General features: G+C 47.7%; 10 protein-coding genes across 10 annotated transcripts; 4 read left to right on the top strand and 6 right to left on the bottom strand.

Moving 5' to 3' along the window:
* Positions 1 to 767: 767 nt before the first annotated feature.
* On the bottom strand, positions 768 to 1512 carry BT62DRAFT_710804 (uncharacterized protein). Its single transcript, XM_043181976.1, has one exon. The coding sequence runs from the start codon at positions 1296 to 1298 to the stop codon at positions 825 to 827; it is 474 nt and encodes a 157-aa protein (XP_043042022.1). The 5' UTR covers positions 1299 to 1512; the 3' UTR covers positions 768 to 824.
* Positions 1493 to 2903, bottom strand: BT62DRAFT_1056316 (terpenoid synthase; the record flags this gene model as incomplete). Its single annotated transcript, XM_043178571.1, has 4 exons — positions 1493 to 2090; positions 2128 to 2416; positions 2471 to 2527; positions 2581 to 2903. The coding sequence occupies 4 exons, from the start codon at positions 2901 to 2903 to the stop codon at positions 1728 to 1730; spliced, it is 1032 nt and encodes a 343-aa protein (XP_043042021.1). The 3' UTR covers positions 1493 to 1727.
* A 579-nt stretch (positions 2904 to 3482) lies between these two features.
* On the top strand, positions 3483 to 6252 carry BT62DRAFT_964924 (cytochrome P450). The gene is made up of 14 exons (XM_043188750.1): positions 3483 to 3970; positions 4020 to 4120; positions 4172 to 4304; positions 4355 to 4452; positions 4503 to 4605; positions 4660 to 4735; positions 4782 to 5008; positions 5058 to 5158; positions 5206 to 5361; positions 5416 to 5582; positions 5631 to 5729; positions 5780 to 5815; positions 5870 to 5881; positions 5930 to 6252. The coding sequence occupies exons 1-14, from the start codon at positions 3841 to 3843 to the stop codon at positions 6087 to 6089; spliced, it is 1599 nt and encodes a 532-aa protein (XP_043042020.1). The 5' UTR covers positions 3483 to 3840; the 3' UTR covers positions 6090 to 6252.
* Positions 6253 to 7355: 1103 nt separating this feature from the next.
* On the bottom strand, positions 7356 to 9042 carry BT62DRAFT_710065 (glycoside hydrolase family 61 protein). The gene is made up of 11 exons (XM_043181974.1): positions 8726 to 9042; positions 8582 to 8670; positions 8397 to 8525; positions 8272 to 8346; positions 8160 to 8217; positions 8049 to 8105; positions 7946 to 7993; positions 7852 to 7896; positions 7734 to 7786; positions 7622 to 7684; positions 7356 to 7570 (listed from the first exon to the last, which is right to left on the bottom strand). Exons 1-11 carry the CDS (start codon positions 8793 to 8795, stop codon positions 7553 to 7555), a joined length of 705 nt encoding a protein of 234 aa, XP_043042019.1. The 5' UTR covers positions 8796 to 9042; the 3' UTR covers positions 7356 to 7552.
* A 247-nt stretch (positions 9043 to 9289) lies between these two features.
* BT62DRAFT_929607 (uncharacterized protein) lies at positions 9290 to 9724 on the top strand (the record flags this gene model as incomplete). Its single annotated transcript, XM_043185755.1, has 1 exon — positions 9290 to 9724. A coding segment is annotated over one exon (217 nt), but the record flags the coding sequence as incomplete, so codon positions are not given.
* Positions 9554 to 11314, top strand: BT62DRAFT_929606 (protein prenylyltransferase). The gene is made up of 6 exons (XM_043185754.1): positions 9554 to 9764; positions 9814 to 9928; positions 9973 to 10374; positions 10425 to 10698; positions 10748 to 10791; positions 10841 to 11314. The coding sequence occupies exons 1-6, from the start codon at positions 9650 to 9652 to the stop codon at positions 10887 to 10889; spliced, it is 999 nt and encodes a 332-aa protein (XP_043042017.1). The 5' UTR covers positions 9554 to 9649; the 3' UTR covers positions 10890 to 11314.
* Positions 11315 to 12813: 1499 nt separating this feature from the next.
* Positions 12814 to 13574, bottom strand: BT62DRAFT_929603 (uncharacterized protein). Its single transcript, XM_043185753.1, has 3 exons — positions 13467 to 13574; positions 13339 to 13420; positions 12814 to 13285 (listed from the first exon to the last, which is right to left on the bottom strand). The coding sequence occupies exons 1-3, from the start codon at positions 13490 to 13492 to the stop codon at positions 12998 to 13000; spliced, it is 396 nt and encodes a 131-aa protein (XP_043042016.1). The 5' UTR covers positions 13493 to 13574; the 3' UTR covers positions 12814 to 12997.
* A 40-nt stretch (positions 13575 to 13614) lies between these two features.
* BT62DRAFT_820861 (phosphatases II) lies at positions 13615 to 14475 on the top strand (the record flags this gene model as incomplete). The annotated part of the gene is made up of 1 exon (XM_043182355.1): positions 13615 to 14475. A coding segment is annotated over one exon (861 nt), but the record flags the coding sequence as incomplete, so codon positions are not given.
* Positions 14476 to 14811: 336 nt separating this feature from the next.
* BT62DRAFT_979513 (cytochrome P450) lies at positions 14812 to 17165 on the bottom strand (the record flags this gene model as incomplete). The annotated part of the gene is made up of 14 exons (XM_043189444.1): positions 14812 to 15006; positions 15126 to 15156; positions 15216 to 15323; positions 15368 to 15534; positions 15581 to 15770; positions 15820 to 15886; positions 15939 to 16162; positions 16218 to 16290; positions 16344 to 16443; positions 16494 to 16591; positions 16643 to 16775; positions 16827 to 16886; positions 16947 to 16984; positions 17042 to 17165. 14 exons carry the CDS (start codon positions 17163 to 17165, stop codon positions 14812 to 14814), a joined length of 1608 nt encoding a protein of 535 aa, XP_043042014.1.
* Positions 17166 to 17936: 771 nt separating this feature from the next.
* Positions 17937 to 20428, bottom strand: BT62DRAFT_985817 (uncharacterized protein; the record flags this gene model as incomplete). The annotated part of the gene is made up of 4 exons (XM_043189968.1): positions 20185 to 20428; positions 19706 to 20133; positions 19427 to 19649; positions 17937 to 19378 (listed from the first exon to the last, which is right to left on the bottom strand). Coding segments are annotated over exons 1-4 (2178 nt in total), but the record flags the coding sequence as incomplete, so codon positions are not given.
* Between the last annotated feature and the right edge of the window lie 19 nt (positions 20429 to 20447).

Raw genomic sequence — 20447 nt, 5'->3', positions numbered from 1 at the left:
ATCCGGGTATCTGAAGAACTGCTGCGAACAAAGCCATCTGCGTTACGTACCGGTAGTAGTGGTCGAGATATTCTATCTCTTCTGAGTGCGTCTAGACCGTATGCAGAAAACCTTGAGCATTCATTCGCAGACAGTTAAAGCCAACGCGGATACCGAAGGTGGTCCGAAACTTGACCATGAAGAAATGCTGGCCTCCATGCAGTAAGAGCTTCGTTATCTTACTTTACGAGGTGAAATGTTAACATTGTGCAGGCAAATCTTCGGAATGAAATTTGAAGGATGATGACCGCAAACGGAGGTCGTCAATTTACTCCAGGGGATCTTGAAGATATGCAATACACCCATGCTGTCATGAAGGCAAGATGATCTGCATGATCTACACATTCTAATTCTACGGATTCGGATTTACTCCTAACAGGAATCTCTGCGGTTGCATCCTTCGATTTACTATGTACTTCGACAGGCGTCCAAAGATGATACCATCCCCCCAGTCCGGTCAAGTCGTCAACGAGGTACCCGTGACCAAGGGGACATCTTTTCGATGTCCATAGCCAGTTACAATAGGTAGGCCTTGGTTTAATTTAATGGGCTTCTGTTTGGGCTCATGGGTCCATCTATATTTGGAGATGATAGCCATTCATTCATCCCCGAGCGGTGGCTCGACGACTCGATGCCGAAAACGGGCACCTTTTTGGGTCTGTATGGAAATTTGTGAGATTTTATTGTCATTTTGATGGGATACAGTGAAACTCAAGCTCCAATAGGATGTCTTTTGGATCTGGAGTAAGATCATGCACGGGTGCGCACATATTCGCTAAGCATCTCTACATTGAGGTCGATGGCGACTGTGTCGTTACAGCTTGGATATTTGCGTATGTTGCATTTGTCTGATCTTCAAGAACTTGTGTTATACATGATTCGCCAGGTTGTTGGAATACCAAACCATCCTCATTCAGCTGATTGATAATTTCCGTTCTTCGGTCGGTCCTTCCATTGTCCAAAAAATAAGGAGGGAAGGGGGAACATTGGTGCTGTCTCATCTCTGGATGGCAGTGTTCAGCTAGCTCTGTGCATCTCCGCGGCGGAATCGTGTGGAATCGTGCTTTTTTTTTTCCTTCCAATGATCGATTGATGCTTGATGCGCGGGTATTTCCGAAACCGCTGCTTGCTGCCATCGTAACTTGAGCCTTTGACCAAGAGTGGACCTGAAAAAAGTGGCGCTTATCAAGTAAGTACGTAGTCACTTTCACCAGGGACTCTTCGAATACGTCCAGGACGACCGTAGTCAGGTCTGGCATCTATCTGTCAAACCTCGGTCACTCAAATCAGCAGTGGCATTTCAGGGACTTTGGCCGTGTTTCGGTACTCGCTGATAGACGATGATTATTGTACACGGCATGCTTATGTGTCTGGCCCTCACAGCACTCGCAGCTGGCCGTATAGGCGCCTTGAAGAACCGCCTGATGCCTGCTCTCAGCGAGGGGTTACAACTGTGTAATGTTGGACACCGACCAAGGCCGAGTCTTTTCACTAGGGTAACCATCACAGTGATATTTTTGAGGTAAACATGCAATGCGTGCCAATACTTTAGGAAAATCTTTCGATGTCGGAAAACCCCCCAAGTTAAACTGGCCTTTCCCTTTAAAGGAATAAATCCCTTGTTATCTCGAGATCACTCTGCTTCATATGTGTGCTATTGTTGGAAATCTCAGGTCAGTGTATTCCGTCTATTTCCGTTTTGGCAGCAGTTTGACTCTCCTGTGGACCTTAATACTTGGTCCAGCGTTTCCAAAATATCTTTCCCCTGCAAACGACCACTCTATGTTTGTCGTCACCCAGATCCCCAATCCGAACACATACTGGCGCAATATTTTCCCTATCGGACCCGGAAACGTAGGAACATGTTTCATGTCGTCCACGAACGTCCGAGCAATCTGATGGTACCTTCTCCCAACGAAGTCCATTGCACCTTGGATGTCGAGCGCCTTCTCCATCATTGTCACTGCTACAATATTATGCGCATCGTCTCCCCGAGACTGCTCCACGTTATACGAATAAATGTCCTGCAACGTGAATGGAGAAGTGGCAGCCTCGTCAGACAGGTTCAAACAAGTTCAACATGCTTACGTTGGCAATAATTGTCATATCAATCGCAGCTTGCACCAATTTTTCGACCTGTGGGTGCTTAACGACCTCGTCGGGCACGTCATCCGTCAGGATGAAGAAGTCAAAGGAGGGCCGTACGCCAATTGTACCTCGACGAAGTGTTAGGTAATCGCTAAGATTCCGAGTCCGACCACAATCTCGATCTTCTGCCTGTTGGCAAACGGCATGTGTATATTCGTCAAAATCCGCAATGAAACGCCGGCCTGAGGTTGGGGTGATGTGTGCTTGTTGTAGGCCTTTCCGCCAAAAACTGGGGGTGTCACGATCAACTCTTATGAACGACCGCCCCATGAAGCGATCTTACCATCTCGCCATTTCACCAAGAATGGTCTCGCCCGGAGGAGGAGGTGCGTATGGATGCCTGATTGTTGTCAATCTATCGTTCTCTGATGGAAAACGTAAACAGAGATTCACCTCAGAGCATACATAATATCGGCAGCTTGTTTCCGTACAGTGGGGCCATTGGCTTCGTCGCTCAGCTCGTCAAAGACAAAAAAGAAATTCATGAGATCTGCACAGGTGCGAAGATGTGCGGCAGAAACATCGGGGTACGCCAGCGAAGTGAACAATCCGAAGTTGCAGCGGTTGAAAGCCTTTTGGGCCCTTGCATCGAAAATATTATAGCTTTCTATCCAAGCCGCACTGGCTAGTACAATTTTGTCTGCGAGGGGGTTGCGAGTACATTTGAAAGGCCAGTTGGCGAGTAGATCTGGGAGGATGAAGGTTTGGGAATTCATTGAGAGTAGGGTGGGTCGTTGTATGTCTTTTCAATTGGGCGCCCTTTTATTGGACGGAAGAGATGTCTCGAGCTGAATTATTGTCGGAGTGTTGGGCACGCTCGGATGCGTGCGTTGTACCGGCATACATAGAACTAATAAATGCTGACAATGCTGCGTCGTCATCTCAGCATTTGGGATATTCAAAGACTCTTATCAAGATGCAATCTTGCAGCACCGCAAATCCAAGCAAATTGTTCTGGATCAAACTCTATGGAGCTCGCGAATTTACTTTCAAGTTCCTGACTTTTTTTGAAACTGACGACTGCAATTAGTAAAGCAATCACCGGCGGCCACGGTGAAGGACTGACTCGTTCAGCATAACGATCTGTGCGTCTACGGTAATAATATTTCCTGAGAGCATCATTCCCATATCCAACATTACAATAATGCGCACTGCGGTTCCATGGGCCGCGCATTTGAAATTTAGGGTGAGCGAGCGTTATTTATAAATGTTATTAAGTTTACCTGACTTCGCGGGCACTGAATTTGAAAGTAAAATAATCAAAATCAAAGATCAAATTTTAACCTGCCTTGGATCCCGAAACTAGGTCAGTCCGAGTCCGACAGCCTCGACAATGCCCCATCAGTTCAGTCTTCGTAACATGTGCACTTCCCCAATGCTCCGTGGACACGCCTACGACCCTCCTCCAACCTGAGACCCTTCAGTGCCAATTTACCCTGGTTCACATTCAGTATGGGAAACTGCGAAAGGGAAGCAAACTCGAAACCCTAAGTACAGATGGTACGTAGCACTGACCTACGCATCGGGATCCTATACGTCGGACGGGTCATTTCAAGGGCTCAGTACGCCTCTATTTAGAGCCCAGGATCGGGTATATAAAATCCGGAGAGCAATGACTGGAGCATCAGCTCGACCACCCTCTTCGTCAATGCCATGTTTGAACAACCACTCCTCACCTATGCTATACTCTTTATCGTTGCCGTCATTCTGGCCTTAGTGGTTATGAAACCTCGACATTCACTGCGGCACATACCAGGGCCGCCTTCTTCTTCATGGCTCTTCGGTATATATACATTTAGAGCTTGTTGGCCCATGCTAATGATCATGCATAGGAAATATGATCGAGCTACTTTTACCCCACCAGTATGGTGACAGTGAATTTCTGTGGCAAGATATCTATGGTCCTGTCTATCGCATCAAAGGATGTTTTGGGGTCGGCCGGTTTGCATAACAATCTATCTGTGGTGCTGATTATTCCAAAAAGGAAGACAGGCTCATGGTCTCTGACCCACGTACTTTGAAACACGTCCTCGATGACACTACTTTTGCTCGATCCCCTCAGCAGCAGCAGATTGTACGAATGCTGATCGGAGAGCAGTCACTCTTGTATGCTCACGGTGCGTGCGTCGGTACTTCGTAGATTGACATATGCTAGATCTAGATACAGGTAATGATCACCGACGCATGCGATCTGTTATGACACCAGCATTCTCTGCGTCGCATGTCCGTGCCCTGCCGCCTCTTTTCAGAAGAATAGCCCAAAACGTGCAACTAATTTTCATAAGAGCGATATCTACCTAACATTGGTATCTTAGGTCATTCAACGTTGGCGCGTGGAAGGAACTTCTGAACCGTCTGGTGTCGTCATAGACGTGTATCCGGCAATTCACAACGCTACGCTGAATAATATATGTGAAGGTAGGTTGGTGGTCGTGGGATTTCAATTATGTGCGCTGACGATTCAACCTTTAGGCATAATGGGCTTCCAATTCAGCGCAGATCAGGACACTGGAAAGAGTGAATTAGGGCGTAGTATCCAAAACATTGTGTCAGTGCTTTAATTCCGGCCTTTTTCTCGCTCTGAACAGTTTCAGGGCCATGTCCTCAACGAGGTCTAAGCACAGTATCCTAGCTGAAGGTGTTCTTCTCTATGTACCCCCAGTGCTTCTGAAACTGGCCTTACACCTTCCCACGCACGCTCTGCGTGTACTTCGCCGTAACCGAGTGCTTGGAAATCGCGTATCTGAACAGCTCATCAAAGAAAAGTACCAAGCTATAAAACTCGGCATGGAATCTGAGAAGGATCTCTTGACTGCTCTTGGTCGGTGATTGTCTTCCATGCAAATTCCCCTGTTGATCGGCTTCCTCAGTGAATGCAAATGCCGGCTATAATGACAAGCGTCAGCGGATGACCGAACAAGAAATGATAGAACAGATACCAACCATCATGATATCCGGACAAGATACAACTGTAGGTTTCAAATTGACGTGAGGGTTCAGTTCTGACAAAGTTCGTAGGGAAATACACTATCCTGGTGCTTGTACCAATTTGCCCAGAATCCTGATTGGCAAGAGAGAATTCGGCACGAGGTTCTGACCATGAAGGAACATCTCGACAGAGAGCTCACATATTCCGATCTTGAGAAGCTTACGTTGATGAATGCTTACATCAAGGTTTGCTTGATTATACACACATGGCGGTAGTTGGGGGCTCAGTTTTTCTCCTAGGAAATCCTGCGTTTCCACTCTGGCCTCCCAATGTCTGAGCGTATCGCCACCTGTGATGCTATTTTACCTCTTTCTCAACCAATCACTACCATCAAAGGCGAAATCATAACTGAAATACCTGTAAAAAAGGGCCAATCTGTAATTTCAGCGACTTCTTCTTATAACCGGTGAGTATTGTCTTGTTACTCGATGACGGCCGCTCTGACTATCTTTAGTCTCAAATCTATTTGGGGAGACGATGCGGACGTATTTAGGCCTGAACGATGGTTGGAAGAACTACCGAAAGGACAGGCCTTGGGGCCTTACGCAAATCTGTGAGTTGTAGCTTTCGGGACTCAGATGATGATCTCAGTGTGTCCATTAGTATGTCTTTCTTCGGTGGTCAACGAGCATGTATTGGGTGAGTAATCTAATGGATTCAATGCCGGAACACATTGACAGTGTACTTGCGTAGGTGGCGTTTTGCGTACGTCATCATCGAACTCATTCTTTTGGGTCACTAATCGAGGATCAGGCTAACGAGTATGCAAGTACTTCTTGCTGAGTTACTTTGTAGCTTCACCTTTTCGTTCCCTCCCAACAATGAGGTTCGAGCGGCTGTTGCGGTAACTCTCATTCCCGTAAACAACGAGGGTGTTCCAGGTCTACCTATTTGCGTCAAATCTTTGGATTAATCAGGAAAAGATCAATTCGGTAGCGAGGCTGAGCGCAGACTGACCTGTAACAGTCCTGGGAGACTTTTCTGGTATGTCTCTCCTCAACCCCGTGCCATTTGTTAAGAGTTTCGTGTACACATAATTAATAGTTATGTACAGTAATTTGATATGAAGTGCTTGCTATCTTTGCTCATGTCTGGAGGAGTTGAGGTTTGACCGCAGTATTGGCTACCCTGATGGGCTGATGCACTGATATATATCTATGGGCTAAAAATTCGCAGCGCCAATGTGGAACTCGTGGACTTCCGCTGACCTCAAACCATATGCATTGCGTTGAAAATTGAAGTCGGCGCAGAAAGCTATCCGGGTGACAGTAGCATATCAATCATGCGTAAGTCATCTAATTTTTGAGCTGCGTTGGAGCTCTGGGCATGCAATCGTCATCACCATCTTACTAAGGGGCCATGAATTACTAGCCTCGTATCAAGACTACGATGAATCCTGGAATGGTATACATTGAATGCTAACGGATCAGCGTGTCTTACGTTTATTGGGGAGTATTCTATTAAATCCCAACGCTAGTCTGCGCCAGGTCCAGGCATCTAGATAAACAATTTTTTTCATAGCTAGTGACAGCAATTGCGATTCTATTGACCTGAAGTTCGACATCTGCTTCCGACTTCTCAATCCTATTGCAGTGCCTCCGATGACACATTTTGTAGCTCATGTCATTGGCCAGCCCAGTCGTTTCACGCTCATTGACTGCTTTTTTAAATACTATATACGCTGATGCGACTTGACTTGAACGCGGGTGCGACGGCAAGCAGCGCCCGATCATCAATCAACAATGATGGTGCTGATCTTTCAAGTTTTCCTGTAATCTACTGGTAGCCTACCGACCCTAGACAAGGGTTTTTCACGCGGCAGCAATGGAAAGTGTATAAGCAAGTGTAGACAGATTGATGCAGACAAAATTAAAACCCCAGGTTCCGATGCTTTTGACAAGATCCTGGTCCGATCGATAAAGCATTCCATCAGCGGGCTGCCTCACTAGGGGCGGGTATAACAAGTCTAGTCCAGGCTTCGCCTCAAGGAGTTCAAGATGCGCCTGATTTCATGATGTACGTATTTCGAAGCATCAGTGCAAAGGCTATGTCTGAAACGTATGCCATTCTGAGATACGCCGAACAATACGCTTGTACAGGTTGCTTGAGAGCTGCCTCGGCGCCGAAAATCACTGAGCACTCGTCGTAGGAAGGATTTTAAAAATTATGTAAGGCCCTTGGAAGACTTGAATCGGCGACCCTCAGAATTTGGATGAAAGAGATACGTGTTGAAATAACACAACATGTGATATTAAGGGCGCTCATAGACAATAGCACTTGCCAAAAGGTACACAATATCTGTACCCCCCGAAACAGACTGAGAAACAGGCATGACGTACGACAAAATGAAACCTTTTCCTACACACGTTTGGTTCACTAACCTGACCAAACGGCCTGAAATGGCGTCAGTACGACATCATCGGAGTACGATCGAAACAAACTCACCGGGCCTGGCTGCGTATAGTTCGCGGGGACTGGAGAGTATATATTAATCTTAATGCCCGGTTCCTGGACAAAGGTATCTAATCAATTCAACGACATTGAATGCAAGACTCACATTGCCAGTGTAGACGCCTGGAATAGAGACCAGGGGACCAGGCGTACCACTTCCTAGATAACGGTATGATGTCATTAGCAGATCGAAAATGCCGCCAGGAGGTAAAGGTATACAGTACCTCCCCCCGTAACTTCTATTTGACCACAGCTAATGTAGAATTGCGCTGGGATAGGCCTTGAGGGACGCAAACACACAAATGAAAAGCGGCATACCTCCCCCAAAGTTGGCCGCAGCATGGAGTGCAATCTGCTCCATCCGAACTGTCCGAGACTCCGTCAGAATTTAACGTTTAACATACGACACTAGCAAATATACCTAAGTATTGTCCACTAGGAAGGTTCTTCGGGATGGTGAATGAAACACCAGCCTGGTCTGTAGAAAAAATGTGATGAAGAATGAAAGGAAATTGACCATCGAGACTCTTACTCTGAGATGGGAATGTAATACTGGTCCCTCCATTCGTTACAGGGGGGATTTCGTAGACCTTGTAGTTAAAAAGTTGACGATCTAGATAACGAAACAACTGCTTTTAACTCACCTTAAACCAAACTGCGCCATCACCGGCAAAAGAATCGACATCACAGGATGCTTTTGCCATGTAAACATTGACAACCTACGAAGACATCAGGAAACTCATGATCCAAAAAGATGAACTCAACATACACCAGGATGGTACATGGTACCATCGCTCATAATCCCGAGCTCAGAGTCAGCAGCAACCGTTATAGTTGTCGCGGTTGCACCAGTCGCAGAGTCGTAACATCTCAAATCGGGACTGGAAACGTTTGTAACCTGTTGGAAACATCATTCATCGAATTGAGCAAGCGGTAACAGATACGCGTGCTTACAGGATCCTGGGTGTTATAATTGTTTGTCATCCGAACGTTTACCCAAGGGCTGGTAGTCACGCCATCGACAACAAGGGAAGGGAAGGTATCTAAAGATATGAAACATTACAAGCTGTAGATGCAAAAGATTGGATAGTAGCGCACAGTGAGCAGTTGTTTGAGAGAGGAGCGAGAAAGCTCCAATGGCCAGAGCCACCAGCTTGAGGGAAATCATTTTGAGCACGCATTCAATATTTACCGTCCACTGCTGGATTTATACTTCTCACAAGCTGAGGTAGCCATCAAGTTTGTACCGGAGAACGTATCCGAGGAATGGCCAATACAATGGCGAGAATCAACGACGCTTTTGGCACTAGAAGAGTCTCAGCTAAAAAAATTCCATTGTGGGATGATTTTCGGTCGATCTATGGAACGAGAAGAGATCATGAGACGAGTCCCAGCGCTGCGAAGATTCAAGTCCGTGAGATATGTTGGTTGTTCTTCCGTCAAGTATCCCAGAAGGCTAGGTTAGAACCCGAGCGACAAGTGTGATTGCTGACAGTAGTAAGGATAACTTGATGTCCATGATAGTGCGTGACTATATCAGCTGTTCATGCGGGGTAAAGCACCAAAGCCATTTACCGACTAGCTCTGCATCTTGCAAATTATAACTGATCCTGATTCGGCTGCGTACAAAGAGATTGAGGCCCTCGTCCTCCCCCCTCATGCCATGTCACTCTTCCTCTCCGCGCATGTTCCGCTTTTCCCGTTCAACGTTCTATCCTACGATGTCCACGACTCCCTCGACTGCCGGATTTTCGAAGCGCAGCTGTTCTCCGAATACCTCTCGGATTTTCAAGATTCACATGAGCAAAATACCTCAAACGGCGAAAAAGGTGCCAGGATAGGGAAGAGGTGTACATTCCCACAATTGACTGTCGCCTAATCTTTGTTTTGTACACATGTATTACATATTGATACCCGTTACTATGTATTGTATTACCAGCACTACTCTTATTGTCCCTGTTTTGAAATCCAAGCCCTTTACGAGGACGGCGTGACTTGCCACTCGACCACCATCACTATACGATGAGCCTCGTTGACAGACCGTTCTATTCAGCAAGGCCAGAATGGAAGGACGTTGAGCCTTTGGAACAGTACGAGAACATCAACCCATTGGCGCCGATCCTTTACACAGATGAATGTCGGTCGCTTTATACTGTGACATCGCTTGGCCCTAACCTCTTCAACAGACAAGGATGCGACCAACTACTTTCGCGGCGTCGTTAGAGATGGAGAGAAGAGTGAACGAGTACTGGAACTGACGGAACATATCATTCGGCTGAACCCAGCTCATTATTCTGCATGGTGAGTTTCATCATCTACGGATCGCCCCGTCTTAGATTTCGCAGGCAGTACCGCTATGAAACCCTCATCGCCCTCAATTCACCGCTTGCGACTGAGCTGCAGCTCATGGACGAAATTGCTGTCAAGCACCTTAAGACATACCAGGTCTGGCACCACCGACGTCTTCTTCTCATCCAACTCCGAGATCCAAACCCAGAGCTCAAGTTCATTGCCCAATCGCTCAAGGCTGATGCCAAAAACTACCACACATGGTCTTACAGACAATGGCTTTTGGCTTACTTCAACAACGATGACCTATGGAGCGGCGAGCTGGACTTTGTCGACCATATGGTGAACGAGGACGTCCGGAACAACTCTGCCTGGCATCACCGTTTCTTCGTCGTGTTTCAGTCTGGGATACGGGACAGTGAGAAGGATAGAGAGAGGGTAATCAAGCGGGAGTTGATGTGCGCTTCCGCTCCGTCTATGTTCATCGTCGTTCTAATTCAAATTCAAGATACGTCAAGCAGAGTATATCTCTAGTGCCTAACAATGCGTCCGCGTGGAACTACCTCCGTGGGATTCTGGATCACAACAAGCTGCCTTATTTGACTGTACAAGTGTTCCTCGAGGCTTACACCCTGGATACTCCACCTGCTACAGGGGATATTGTGGACCTGGAGAACCCTCCTCCATCAAAGGAGGCCCAGCTCCCCTGTCCAGCCGCCATAGAGCTGCTAGCGGATGTCCACGAACTGCAGGGTGCCGAAGGTGTTGGGAAAGCGATCGATGTGGGTTTTCTCTGCTCCACTTGATACATGTTTTCTGAGGTACTGGTAGCTTTGGAAATCGCTCCGTGATATCTATGATACAATTCGGAAGAGGTACGCTACATCCTTGCGTATGATTCAGGTGTGTTAACACTACAAGCAGATATTGGGACCATCGGATCAAGGGGGCGTCTCACCGCGAAGGTGTCTGATTCACTGTGACCCTCTCAAGGTTATCGTCTGTACCATATGTATTACTATCACAGATGAGTTGAACAGATCAAGAACGAGAACTGGCTCTATATCGTAAGTCCAGAGCGAGGTATGTGTACTACGGACGAGGGATATGGTAAGAAAATGCCTTCTCCCTGATTCCGCGCATGCACCATATCGTACTGAAGCAAAGGCTGGGAAGCTCGAGACGGCGCCCGCAACTCCTAGATGGACGAAACATTTTCGTGGTCACCACTAGTCCAAATTCCAGGGCCCCGGGGTATCGTTGTCGCCTCAGGAAAGATGACGACAGTACCAACAAGGAACGAGAGCGGAATGGACGACCGCCTCCGCGAACTGCAGGGCTTCCACGCTGTAGAATGGGACCACCGTCAATATAATTAGTAGCACCCTCTATCAGGCTTCCGTCAGCTCAGATTTATTGCTTAGAATACTCAATGGATACTACTATTCTGAGAGAATTGACCCAGTCCTATTGTCGGTGTGGTCCACAATTGAACGTTGAACGTCCATTCAGGATATGTTCATGCCAGGCAGTGTAAATCAAAATCAAGAGAGCCTGAAGGGTACCCGACTCACAGTGAATTCTGGCTGTAACCGGGTGCAAAGCTCGGAATGGTACGACCGCCTCCACCGTCTTTGTTTGGAGAATCTGCACCCTGGGAGGTACGCCTGGAGTCACAGCGAGTGTTGTCGGACTGAGTGTTTGCGACAAGTGTTTGGGGGTGTGATTTTCTGGCTGCAGTAAAAAAAATTCTTTGACATAAACGGCTCCTTCGACAGGTGATGAAGAGGCCTCGTCTACCGCAACTGACGGGCTACCCTATCACGAGAACTGTGGGGGGGCGCTTGACCGCTGGTCATCCAGGTGTTCCGAGTGCGAATTCAAGGAGCGCGATCCTCTCAGTTTGCATGAATGTTTTCTTTCCGTCATCCTTTGCGGTACTCTGTGCATATTTTTTATTCCCAGAAATCTGCGTCAGCGACTAAACTTTGAGAGAGGAAAGCATGCAACTCGTTTTAGCGCTAAGATCCCCCAAGTAAAATTTGAGCTATTAATGGAATCGAGCAGGTGTAATAAATGAAGAGTATATAGTATGACTACCAACCATCCGGCCTGTTTCGTAAGTAGCATGACGCACCGACGGGTCAGAATATGGCATGGGCAGCCCAGAGTTTGAGCGAACGAAATGGCGTGATAACAAGAAATAAGTTTCCAGGGTAAGCATTGCACTGCAACAGGGACGCACCGCAAAGACCGTACAGGCCTGCCTGCGAATATTTAGAAAAGCGCCCGCCGAGGAAAATGTAATAGATCTTTGAGATTTCGGAAATCTGCGTTTTGCGTTTAGTAAATATGCGTCGGCTCGCGTGTGGTAATAGGTACCTGGGAGGCACGTCCACTGCAAAGAGAACGTGCGCCTACAATGCTCGAGTTATGTAACAACGCCGCCGATCGCGTACCCGGTCTTTTCACCTCTTCACCAGATGTTCTGTCAACTGGCAAAAATCAGTGGAATTTTCTCTGGCTTGTTCGCCTTCTAGTCTGACAGTGATGGTCTTCATCAGACTGTACCTGCCAGTCGAGCACGTCATGTGAGGGAGAAGGGGCAGCTTGGTACTACAATGGTAGAATTACGCCGTGAAACCCTGGAACCCTGTTCGTGGCATTTTTGGCCAACGTGATACAAAAAGCGTGTAGTAATCCGCTCTCGTTAAGGAGCTGCCGGGACTTATCTTGATGGTGTTACATAGAGTAAGTCAAAGGGTGGTAGAATTATCTTCAATCCATTTAGTTATGACATGATGAACATTTCCATCGCAGTCCTTGATGGGAAAACCGCAATTCCCTAATTGAACTGCTTTGTGTTCATCACGGCAAGCGGATATCACAAAGAACTGGCTCGATTGAAGGCCGCGACATGAACTAGTCTCAGGCTGAATAAATTTGAAGAGAAGAAGGGCTGTATCTGGGCCCTTTATGATATAATAATTACTGGGAATGATGGCTCATATTACTTACCTGTTGACAAGGGCCGGATTCCCATGAGCGTGCACGATTTTACGATTCACGATTCACGCGTCGTCACCGCAACTGTACGTTGTAGATCGTAATCCGGCCAAAGAAATCGGAGCTGGCGACCATGACGATCTTGAGTACGGAAATTTCGTGCAACTTGGTAGAATCGAGCTCGAACTCTTGGGCGCGATTGACGTCCTCAGGGTAGAGGTGTTGGACTGTAATCCACACACCCGTCTTGTCTGGTACCTGCAGGTGACATTCTGTGGCGACAAAACCGCCTTGGAAGGTGATACTGAGTGTATGAGGGCTTGTTGTGGCATGGAAGGAGAGCTGAACGAATTGTGGCAGGCCCTGTAAACAAAGATCAGACTGACCATATCTGACTGTTTATCTGTTACGCCCACCTGCTGGCTCGTCCAACACGTTTCTGGGCTTCCATCTATGAGGTTCGCCTTCCCCGTTGACCTGTCGAGTGTTGAGCTGACCCTAATGGCGAATTAGAAGCGGAAAAAGGAGAAGGGAAGGAACACACTTTATCTTGCTGATCAATGCAGACATTGCTGCGTGGGAAGAAAGCGATTGGCCCCCTAGACGTCCTCGCACAACGCGAGACGGAACGCGTCCGTGCGCGAACCCTCTCTCAGCATGGCAACAACGCCGCTGGCCTTGATCCAAAGCTCATCGAACACTATTCTGTCTCCATCGCAACCCATCCCGACAATGCTAGCTCCAATCGGTACATGGATATACATCCTTACAACCGTACCGCCGTTCTCGCAGGCGGCACCCGCTATCTCAATGCCAGCTGGATCCTGGAACTCCATGGCGGGAAATGGTGGGTGGCAACCCAGGCGCCGCTTCCCGACACTGCCAACGCCTTCCTTACTTTCATCATGAATCCAATAACGACCCCTGTCTCCCGACACCATTGTCGGATACGAACCATCGTCCAGCTCACCCGACACTCTGAGGCTGGGCGTGTCAAGGCACACCCGTATTTCCCATCAGTCGTTGGCCAGTCTGCTGCTCTCGAATCCGGTGACCCAGGCGCAGCCCCACTCAAGGTCACCACCCTCAAGGTCGAACACATCAGAGAAGCGTCGTGCATAAAGAGCACTGTTTCCGTGTCGACCATGTCTGGCATTCAGAGTCATGTATTTCAACATCTTCTCTACGATGCATGGCCTGACCACGGAGTTCCCTCCCCTGCAGACCGCTCCACTCTCTTATCGTTTCTTCAGCTCGTCCAGCGTGTCAATTGCGAAGGATTTGATGACGATCCTCCAATTGTTGCGGGTTGCTCAGCGGGTGTCGGACGCACCGGGGCGTTCATTGCCCTCGCCTCGTTGCTCCGTTCACATAAGGTGCTCAGTCCAACCAAACAGCCGTCGTCTCCACAAGTCTTGCCTCCTTCACCCATTGGCCCGTTACCCAGGAGCGTAGAGAACGACCCCGTGGTGAAGGAGATTGACTTTCTGCGGGAACAGAGGCCGGGAATGGTACAGAGGGACGAACAGGTCCGGCTCATATACGAGATGCTGCAAGATGTGACCGAACGAAGGTAATTTATGACAGGATGATGATCAAAGGACAGTATGTATCTTATACACGATTCCTCCAAGATGTGCATTCATGTATAATCCCACTTTCGTCGTTGTAACATATAAGGATAGCTTCTCTTTGAGCATGTTTTTTTTGTCTTCGATGACTTTCGGGACATAACTCGCACGATATTTTTCCAGGGACAGCTTCAGCATCTCGCCCGGTTGGCAATTCTAAAGTCGTGAAGGTACAAACGTTATCGGTTTTTGGCATTCAAAGAGATCCGCAACATGCTTAAATGACTATAGTACCTACTCGAAAAGTACAGATAAACCTCAATCAGTAGATACCAATGACACTCGCAAGGGCAGCTGAGGCCCCTTCTCATACTCTCCTTCAATGATTGGCTGCATGACCAATGCAGCATCCCTGCGAATCTTGTTAACGATAGAAGCATCAACAGAAAACTCGAAATTCTTCATCAGCTGCACCAAGATAGTCTGATACTCAAGCAGTCTGTAAAAATAACCCTGAGTCGAAAGCTCGAGCAATCAGGAAAGAAAGACTCCATACGCAAAACGCCAGCCTGGGAGTTGATGAAGTTAGCAAGCGAGCTGGGTTGACAACGAAACGAAACCGACTGACCCACACATGATCGGACACCACTACCGAAAGTCATCCTGAAAAAGAATTATTATATCGGCGGGAAGAGGACGGATAAGTAGTAGGATATGCTGACATGTTTCCGTACACGCCAACGGCCGTTGCACCTTTTCTCGGTACAGCTTCATCAAGCCAGCGTTCAGGCTTGAATCTATGGACATCTTTACCAAAGACATCTTCATTTCTACCCTGCTGTCAGGCGGGTTCTGCAGAGGATAACGAATTTACCTGTTATAGCCTGCGATAGAGATGTACACCGTCGTCCCTTTCGCAACGGGTACCTCCTTCACGACACTACCATCTCTCAACATTATCGGCTTCGACAGAGGGATAACATCATCTCTCGCAGCTTCGCGGAGTCCGTAGTACGATACCGGATGCATTCTCAGCGCTTCCTACGTATCACATTAGAAAACCCACTATCAAGAAAGGACTAATTACCTTCATCACTGCCTGCAAGTATGGCATCGACTCAAAGTTTGCGGCTGAAAAATCAGCGCCACCAATCGCCTTTTCCATGTCCTTAACCTCGTGCCGGAGTTTTGCTTGGAGATCCGGACTTTTGGCGAGCTCATAAAGGGTCCAGGTGAGAGTGGTCGCAGTGGTCTCGTGTCCTGCACCCATGATGGTCCTAGGTCATATGTAAACGGTAGAAGTATGATGTCTTCTGGAAAGCTTACTGCATTGCTGCCAACATTTCCTCATCAGTAAGGCCCTGACTGTTTTTTTCTTTCAAGTTCGCCTTTACTGCATCTCGTGTATTATAATCCGGAGTAGAGAAATTTTGAGTAGAACATACCGAGCAAACTCATGACATCACGTCCACCGGCGCCTTGCATGAAAGCCTCGGACTTAGTGTCAATCAAATCCCTCGAGACCTGCTGAGCCAACCGAGTCGTCTCTCTTGCTTGTTCAAAAGCTGATGCATGGCCGAAAAGATATACTATGAGAGGCGTCGGTGCATACTGAAGTATGTTCTGGATGAATATCGCCTTCTTCGACGGCCGTCCAAATGTTTCTCCTCTGTAATGTACATCAGGTAACCGCAACGTCAGAAACTCGGAGTTTGAAGACGTACGCCACTTTGACGAATGCTTGCCTCAGAAGACTGTCTTTGTCTTCCAGGGCATGGAACTGATAGTCGAAAGCGGCTGAAAGAAGTTATAATTAGCATATCAACGGCTAAGCGCTTCAAGGTTCTCACCTTGACCGATCACATCCAGTGTAGTTCGTGACATCCATGAAGGCATGTCAAGTGTAGCAGAACTCCCCACTCCAATAATCTCTTTCCATTTCGAGACAAGCTGAAAAGACATAATAAGGACGGTTTACATATCGACATTATTATCCTCACCAGGGCTGCAAACTCCGAAAAATATGGCAACAAAGCCTTCGTTTCGGATGCTCCAAAGGCTGGTAAAATAACTCTTCTTTGGCGTTTATGGTCATCGGCTGATAATGGGTCGGAGATGAAGAGAGTATCCACACTTTATGAAAGCTTACTATCAGCCCAGATAATTCCCTTGCCAGCGACGAGCCGGGTCAACTCCTTCCGGATGACGTGTTTGCGAAAAACGTAACCGGAATGATAGATGTGCTGGAGTGCTTTAGGATCCGATACAAACAGACAATTTTCCTAGTAGTACAAGTGAGCGGCATGCATACAGGACGAAAGTATGATCTGTACCCCGAGTACACCCCTGATGCTTAACATGTGCCCGAACGATGCTTGCCACTTGAAGTCTGCCTATACGCAATGATCTATATCAGTATTCTAGGACCACGTATTTGCGGAAGCAGTACCCACTTCTCCCGCTTGGCCCTGGTAAAATTGACGCAAATTGCCTAGTACAATCCAATTAATGAAATAGACGCTTGCATGTTGATGTAGGCCATAATCACCTAGAAGGAACGACTCTGGTTCGGGACCAGGAAGGTTCGTAAGCGAGGCCCTTCTAGTCCGTCGTCGATACAGTGCAAGAACGAGTGCAACGCATAGCAGACTCCATGCCAAGATGACAGCCATGATAACTATCAGAGAAGAAGGTAAGAATCGCCACGGCCTTTCATAGCAACGTTATGCGGCCGAAGTCGTAGGATTTGACGATTCGGAGGGTGTCACCATAGACAATGTGATTGGTCATGCTTCGCCTTCTGATGATTGGGAAGACTGGTGACGAGGTGGTTTCCTTGGCGGCACCAATGATAAGAGTCTAATCCTTGGCGATGACCGATAAGTCCCTACTTTACGCGCTGGTTTTCAGGTAAGTCGATATAATTAAATCGTCTATGTGACTGCTGTGGTAGGATTCTACTTGTCAGCATGGACAATTCACCGCAAATGTGAATTTGTGCTTGTAGCAACTGATGTACTTTCCTCCTTTACAATCGGTTGATATTAGCCATTGCTCGAGCCTTTTCGAGCTCGTTTCGTTCCGTAGATTTCCACAGCTGCAGGGACACTTCACAGGTCAGAACGTCATCAAGGTAGTCGCAATCGAGGAAATTTCCAAGACATGACAAAATGGCCATTTTGACGCGACAAGGCAAAATAGATTACCAGGTAATCTATTTCGCTTTTGGGGCGATAAAAAGGCAATACTGACATGGCCATAAAACTCTATGCCGACATCAACTAGTAGCGCTAGAAGACAAATATGCGTCGCCTGATGGATACCCTAGGTAACACCCATTGGGCAGCATTTTCATGATGCTTGATAGCGCCATCATATATCCATGAGATTAACAGTTATACTTTAGCTTCGACGATGTTGTGACATCGGGAAAAAAGTGACCACGCAGCTGTGGAACGCCGTCGTATTCAACGGTGATTAACCAAAGGCGATATCGGATCAACTCTGTCTCGATATCGGAATTTCCATGCAGATTAGCGCCGAGCGTACCTCGTAACTGTAACAGAGATAAAATAAAGTTCAGTGACTCCGATGAATATATGGAATAACACACAAAGTTTGGAGGAGAAGCCCATGTAACAAGGAGATAAAAGTCGATTACATCGTCAAAACGTCTATGCCTAAAAGCTTTCCGTGCAATGTCCTCTGAGTAATACAAGATGACGATCAGCGCCACGTAGGTACCAACGAACAAATGAAGCCGCACTTTCAGTAATAGGATTCGACAGTCATCCATCATGACGTCTGTCATATCAAAAGCTTGCCTGCTTATCACCTCAGTGTAAGGTAATGAGCTTTCTATGTTCTTTTTGAAGGCCCCCTCCACCTGTGTGGTAGTCGGTTGTGTGATCACCCGCCTCCGACGCCAGTGCGGATTCTCAGACTCCTCCCAGAGAAGCTTCCCTTTCTGCACCACAAAAGGGTTAAAATCTCGTATCCGCAGGAACCTGTGCATCGGCACGATACTATCCCCAGGGCCACTGGGGACCTCGATGTCAGCGCCATAACGCTTTGCATCAATCGGATCCTCATGATAATTCACCTCGGCCACTTCGGAATCATCCAACACATCCTCCTCCACAGTACAGACACCATTGTCGTCCGGGTCCTCGGTCATTTCTTCTAGTGTTTCCATGGTAGCCTTCGACATCCCGTCATAGACTTTTATCGAAATACTTTCTGCAGTGCGCATTCCGTGAAGTGCATGCTGCCAGTCGGTGGTTAAACATTCCCGGAACCATCGTGTGTTGGCTGGGCCCCATGCATCCCATTCAACAGAAGTCATATTAGTGGGCGTGGGGTTGTGAGGTCGCGATGCATCCAGAGACTTAGTCGAGTATGACGAGAAGAAAAAAGTGTCCGTAGTCCGACCTGACATTTCAGGGGGCTGTGTTTTCTTGCACAGGTCCAGAATTGAATGTGGGTTCTTTTCAAGGAAAAGGTTGACGTGGAAGAAGAATACAAAAGAATGTACGCGATGGCGGGCAGGATCAGGAGATGGTTCAAGGATGTAGATGCAGCAGGCCAGGATACGGTCTGCTAGTGATGGATGATAGACGCTGTTGATGACGTTGCTATTGACGCCGGGCTGGCTGCGGGGGATGTATCCTGGGGATGGGTTTCCACTCAACGAGCAATGCCAGAAGGAGAATCCTTCAGACAACTCCGGAAACGAAAACGACCCTAGCAGAACCGGTGGAGGGGAAGAGCCCGTCGGGGTGTGGAACTGGTAGACTTCCAAGTAGCCAAGCGGGCGTACGATCAGAAACGAGGTCTGAGAAAGAAATGTGAAGTCATCTATCCCCGACGGTAATACAAACGATGACTATCTTGACCGTGAGCTTAAAAAAGACAGAGGACACACCGGACTTACGCAAAATCCTGAGGCGGGATGCCAGACTTCAATAGTATCCATTTCTTTCATCAAAAAGCCGATCAGATCGCCGGATATCTGAACACGGATGGCACCTATGGAATTTGAAAGTGGCATTGAGACCAGATCCTTGGGGAAGCAAGGGAGAATGGATGCGGCAGCTTTCGGGTAGGGATCATTTTCTGAAAGTGTACGAAGATGAACCTCGAAGACGAACTTGGATCTAAGCAAAAATGGATGAGTTTGTAAATGAACAATAAGGGCTATCAAACCACCTACTCGGCAGGCGCTCGAGTGACTAATACTAAGAGATCCTGTGAGGGATCAATTGTGAAGTCCAGGATACGGATGTTTTCGAATGCATGAGTCCACATTCTGTAATCTTCTCCTGGGTCACACCCGGAGAAAGGCAGTTCAAAGAAGGAGATAGCCGGGATAGGCTCGCGTTTCCCGTGCTCTCTTCCGTTCCCGTAAATCCCTCCAACGAACTCATAGATAGACGCTACAGAGGGCAGGCCAAGCCGGTAGTGGCGCTTCCAGGTGATACTTCGCCACGATTGTTCCCGGTCGCGAAGGCTATTCAGGCGCTTAACGAAAGGGTACAAAGTGGAGTCCTCAATATTGGATTCCATGCGATATTTAGCAAGCTCGACAGTGAACTGAAGTCGAGATGACTGCATTATTATTCGATGAATATGGGTGTTTATCTGAGAGGAATGATTTCAGAACGACTGAATATGGATATTACTGCAGCATACCAGGAGACATTTCAGCAGGTCGCCAACGTCCAGAAAGCCCAGAATATGACATAGGAGCTCGACGGGGACCGAGCATAGTGTAGGCATATCCTGCGAATCTGAACTTGCTTTGAGCCTGCTTTCAAGCTCATGGGATCCCGTCGGGACAGAGGATAGAAGCAAGGCACCTGTATCAGGTAGAAGACGGTGGTGAGGGAAAGAGAAGGAAGGAGATTGTAATCAATAAAGTACAGGCGCTGGCAATAGCGGAGGCTCGGACGCCA

Source organism: Guyanagaster necrorhizus (genome assembly GCF_019112545.1).
Source record: "Guyanagaster necrorhizus MCA 3950 unplaced genomic scaffold BT62scaffold_7, whole genome shotgun sequence".
In the NCBI taxonomy this organism is placed as follows: Eukaryota; Fungi; Basidiomycota; class Agaricomycetes; order Agaricales; family Physalacriaceae; genus Guyanagaster; species Guyanagaster necrorhizus.
The sequence above is the reverse complement of the archived record's forward strand: the minus strand, read 5'-3'. Positions and strand labels throughout refer to the sequence as shown.